General features: G+C 41.7%; 1 protein-coding gene across 1 annotated transcript in view; it reads right to left on the reverse strand.

The window, feature by feature from the left end:
• Positions 1–5324, reverse strand: part of DNAJC21 (DnaJ heat shock protein family (Hsp40) member C21) — a 58535-nt gene that overhangs the window by 37903 nt on the left and 15308 nt on the right. Inside the window, exon 5 of the mRNA XM_019518273.1 lies at positions 4365–4487. Coding sequence (XP_019373818.1) covers positions 4365–4487 — 123 coding nt within the window. The remainder of the gene's footprint in view (positions 1–4364; positions 4488–5324) is intronic.

The raw sequence follows: 5324 nt of genomic DNA on the forward strand, positions 1-5324 counted from the left end.
GGGGGGAAGAGAAGGGCCTGCAGTGATTCTTTAAATTTGACATTCAAATGGTCTAAAAGATAAACCAAAACAATTCTTGCTTCTCACATATTTCTTAGACTAACAGAGCCACAACACTCCAACCCTACTGCAGACTACTTAGACTTTCATACATTGGAAGGCCAGAAATAACCAGGTTTCATCACTGGACCAGGCTTCCTGCCTTGTACATGCAGATCACAGTTTCCCCAGAGTGTCTTCTGGGAAGAGATCTAATCACTTCTTACAGTCTTCAAGCCGTGGTGAAGCCACCATTTCCCTAGCAAGCTGTTCTAGTGTCCTCACTGCCAGGAAATGGCATTTAATTACTGTCAGTTTCCAGCCACTTTTATAACTTTGTAAGAGTGAAAAGTCCCCAATATTATGTTATTATTTCCATATATAATGCCTACATAGTGAGCAAATCCTCTCTTAACTTCAACAAACTGAGGAGACTATGCCCCTCTAGCCTCACATGGTAAGGTTTGCCATCCTGCTCGCGATTCATTTCTGTGGCTCCTCTTTGAGGTCTCTAGTGCTATTGTTCTGAGCTTTTTTGGACTCAAGGCACCCGTCACTGGGCTTGAGGCAACCCTCCATAACCTTTGTGAAGTGAGTGACACCCAATTTCAAAAGCTAGTTTATAGGTTACAGTGCCTATTTCTTCACAGAGGGGCCTGGCAGTGGGGATGGGGGATCATCCAGGGAGGGACAAGCCTAAGTCTGCTCTTACCTGCTTATATCCTCACACTGCATGGCACCCTTCAAAATACCTGTCAGCCCCCCAGGCTGCCCCTGTACCTTGGCTGAGTCACTGCTGTAGTATTTTCTGATCTTTTGTGAAATCTGGCACCAGACCTGGATATGGCATTACCAGCACTGTACAAAGGCAAGATTGCTTCCCTAGTTTTTTAAATGCATCCATGGATCTTCTGACTCCTTCTAGTCTGGTAGGAATTCATATTAAGACTGTTACCTACAATAACCCAAGGTCCAGAGTCACTACTTTCCGAGGGAGTCTCCCATTCTGCACACTTAGATGCTTTGCTTGAAGATCTCTTACCCTGAATTTGGCTATATTAAAATACATTTTGCTGACCTGTGACTTTATAACAAGGTGACTCAGATCACCATTACTATAACCTGTTCTCCACCATTTACCATCTGCAAAATGATAGACCATTGATAGAAACAAGTGAACAGCACCAAGGACTGATCCCTGAAAGACACTACAAAAAGCCTTCCCCTCACTTGTATCTCCCTATTAACAGCTAAGTTTTCAGTTCCATCAGCAAGCCAGTTTTTACATCTATCAAATGTGTGTCTTGTTAATTTCATAAAATGCAAGACTGTTTATACCAGCTTCAGGTAGTAATACCATGGAGACATCAAAGGGCTGTCCTACATTATGGAAAACAGTTTGTTATTGTGCTTAAACCAGATCTACGTTAAGTTGATTAAGAAAAAGCCCCTGCCAATGCCTGTTGTGTTGTGTTCTGGGCCCAAAGGACAGATATTAATGAAACCCTTGTCTCTGCTATACTATTAAGCAGTTGTATGCTTAATTGTATGAGCTTAGTTGTATACTCACACCATCACTTTTCCAGCAATAACCACTACCAATCCTTTTAGCCTTCTATTCTTCCATAGAAAATAAAAAAATATTAAAGCACAACTTAAGGCTTTTGTTGACTACTGATCTTATTCCTTTTCCTTTATAATTGTTCATATGGAAGACTCCTGCTTGGCATCTTTTTAAGACAGTATTAACTCTCCTTTCCAGAGCTAAAAAGAAACAGCTTGTGTTAATGGTCCTGAGCTGCTTTGAAGCCCTTCTTTCATTAGAACAAGACACCCCCCCCCAGGGTAGAGAAAGTAGGAGAGAGAAAGAATAGCTATCATCTCCAATATGAACTTTCCCTTGAAACCGACACCATAGGAGAAAATACAAGCCTAACAAACCTGCTAAATTTGTGCCAGCATTGGACAGTAAGCAGATTTTAGCCAATGCTAGTGGCAAAGTCCTCTGATGCGCATTGTCAGGCAGAAGAAAGGCCCAACCATGTCATTCTAGGTCCCAGGGTGCCAAACATTGGAGCAATTGTTAGTCATAGAGTTACAGTGTGTATCTTGCCATCTACAAATTCCACAGCTTCAATTAAGTTTACCTCCTCCAGGTAAACAAGGCTCAAAAAGACTCAAGGCTCAATGTTATTCCATCAATTACTACCATCTTGGCTTGTTGATAAGCCAACATGATGATTTACCTCAAGTTCTGAGACTTTATCACAGTTCTTTAAAACTTAGCTTGTACCAGCCTTGTTGTCTCCAACTTTTGCTGAGTTCCAGGAAAAAGTTTTACATATAGACTGAATTAGACCATTACTAGCTGTCAATTTAGGGTACAAGTCGCTGCACAAGAAACCCACAAAGTAAGTTAGTATAGGCACTGCAAAAGCAGTATTATTTCCAAAAGCATATTTCACCAAATGATTTTGTCCCTTCCTACATATTAATTTTCAACTGATATGCACAAGATAATTTCAATTGGTTGAGTATATAATAATCCTGTATAAAAGTCATCTGAAAAAAAGTTATAAGTCGACATTAAAAAGGAACATAGCAGGAAAGGTGTTCACACAGGGAACTCTGGCTATCTGACTGGTAGAAATCAAGAGAGAAAGGTGCTAGTACATTTTGAGATTAATTTTAAGGAGGAATAAGGTAGCAGGAAATTTGGCAGGCTGTTACAGCAGAATAAAAGGATCCAATCCTGGGAGGCAACAAAAAGGGGAATGTGAGGTGGCCAGAAGTGATAGTGCAGACCAGAAGAGAATGCAAATATTTTTACAGAGGCATAAAGAAGGCATCACCACCAAATCCCTTAAATGGTAGGAAAGACTCCTATTCTGGATTATCCTCCACCCCATGTACTCTGAATTAAAGTCTGCAAGTTTTATTGTGCAAGTGCAGTTTCCCTATTCTCAAATCAGGGAGGATGCAGTACATGGGGTTTTTTTTGTTTTTAAAAGTCACCACAGACTGGAAGGGACCTCAGGATGTCAAGTAGGCCAAGCCCTTGCTTCTAGCAGGATCACCCCTGTCTAAGCCATCTCCAACACACATTTGTCCAACCTGCACTTACAAGCATCTGATGGGAGAGGTTCTACGGCCTCTCTAGACAATGTTCTCACATTTAACCCTCTTTATACTTAGAGAGTTCTTTCCTAATTTTCAATGCAAGTGTGCCTTGCTGCAACTCACACCCATTATTTTTTGTCCTGTTCCTTGAAGACCTAGAGAATAAATTTATTGCCATCCTCTTTCGGACCCTTTTCAAACCATTTGAAGATTTATTAAAAATCCCTCCTCAGCCTTTTCTTCTCCAAACTAAATAATCCCAGTTCCCAGCTTTCCCTCATGTCATGTGTTTTAGCCTTCTAACCATTTTTGTAATTTTCTGGCCTCTCCTCCATTTCTCCATAACAGTATCGAAGTGCAGTGCTGTACTGGACACTGAACTCCAGGTAAGGCCTCACCCTGGTGGAGGATGGAAGAATCACTTCCACTAACCTGGAAGCAACACTCCTCCCGTATTCTATTAGCCTTTCTTGCAACTCATGTTGCAGTGGCAACTCACTCAGCCTGAAGTCCACTAAAACACCAAGGTCCTTTAGCACAATAATACAGCCCACCCAGTAATTCCCCATTTTGTATTTGTGCTTTTGACTGCTGATTTATAAGTGCAGAACTTTGCATCTGCCCTTACTGAATTTCATCTTATTTATTTCAGGTCATTTTTCCAACTGATCAAGATCATTTTGAACCCTGATCCTGTCCCCTAAAAATGCTTGCTATACCATCCAGCTTGGTGTTATCAGCCAATTTATTCAAAGTACAATGTAATACTCCAAGTCAACAGTGAAGAGATTGAATGGTACTGGACCTAGGAAACCTAACCCCTCTTGGTATCTCCTCAGGTTGACCCTGAACCATTGATTACTTTCTTCAATATCATTATCCAGCCAGTTACAGTTTACTGCTTTTGTAGTAGTTTCACTGGTATTTAGTATATTTTGCTTCAGTGTACTGGAATAAACTATACCACAGAAATACTTTTGCACTATACACTAAACATGGCTATACAGTCTAGCCTTAAGCAGCAAAACTAAGTACATATGTGGCCTTTAAACAGAGTTCTCATTCACTAAGGAAAGACCTTGTGGATGCCTGGCCACAGTAATGCCAAGGTTAGCCTTTCCTTTGATTTCAGTGGGTAATGAATAAACTCCAAATCCTAGTCATTTAACTGCACCAGACAATTTAATTTTAAGAATGATTGTTACCGTATCATAGTCACTTTGAGAGTATCCAAAAGTAGGGAATTCTTCAATATCACCCTGAGGCATGTACTCCATCTCTTCTCCTGTAATCTTTTCAAACACATGGCGGTAAACTGTAAAGAATCCCTGAAATACACAATAGGGTTACTGAAGAAAGCAGAATTAACCATACAGCTAAAGAAGTAAAGCTAACCGACTTCTGAGAAGCATCACCATTTACATTTTGCCAAGGTAGTTTTAAGTCAGAAGACATCCTATACCATAGGCGACAAGTGCTGACAGTGAGGGGGGTGGGGAGGGATACAACTCCATGCTGTCACTGCTGCTGGCCATTGGGTCTGGCCAGGCTGCAGCCCCAGGCCTGAGACTGGCTCAGAAATCATGCCACTGCCACTACCACTGCTGCTGGGCCCTGTTGTTGGTGCAGAAATCTGTGCATGTGTGTGTGGGGGGGGGGCACATATTTCCCCAAGCCCCTGATACGTTGCCTATGTCCTATACCAAAAATAAACAGGCTCTAGGAACCCTTCTTGTCCAAAAATTCATCTAATGCAGAAACCCCATGGTTTCAGAACTCCTTAAACAAGCTTATACAGCCCCTGAAATACAGTCCTGAAAATATCCCTTGATTGCTCCATCTCAGACCAGCACCCTCATTAAATGCAACAAAGCATAATGGGGTAGTGCTGTGCATGAGGCATCAGCTGCATCCAGGCTTCTGGGAGAGGCAGCACAGCCATCTAGCAGCTGCAGTAGCTGCTTTTGCACACACAACCTTAAGAGGTGCTTAGGATTCCTGCCTCAGTCACATCCTTAGTTACATTTCAGTAGTGTAACTCTACTCCAGCATCTGAACTTAAACATTACCAAAAGCCTAACTAGAGAGGGTTTGCAGCATGCCTTGAAAGCCAGCAAATTCAGGTCATTCGCTAAAGAGCGAATTCCAAATGCAAGATTTTCTGG

Source organism: Gavialis gangeticus, unplaced genomic scaffold (assembly GCF_001723915.1).
Source record: "Gavialis gangeticus isolate Ggan-Ray unplaced genomic scaffold, GavGan_comp1, whole genome shotgun sequence".
NCBI lineage: Eukaryota > Metazoa > Chordata > Crocodylia > Gavialidae > Gavialis > Gavialis gangeticus.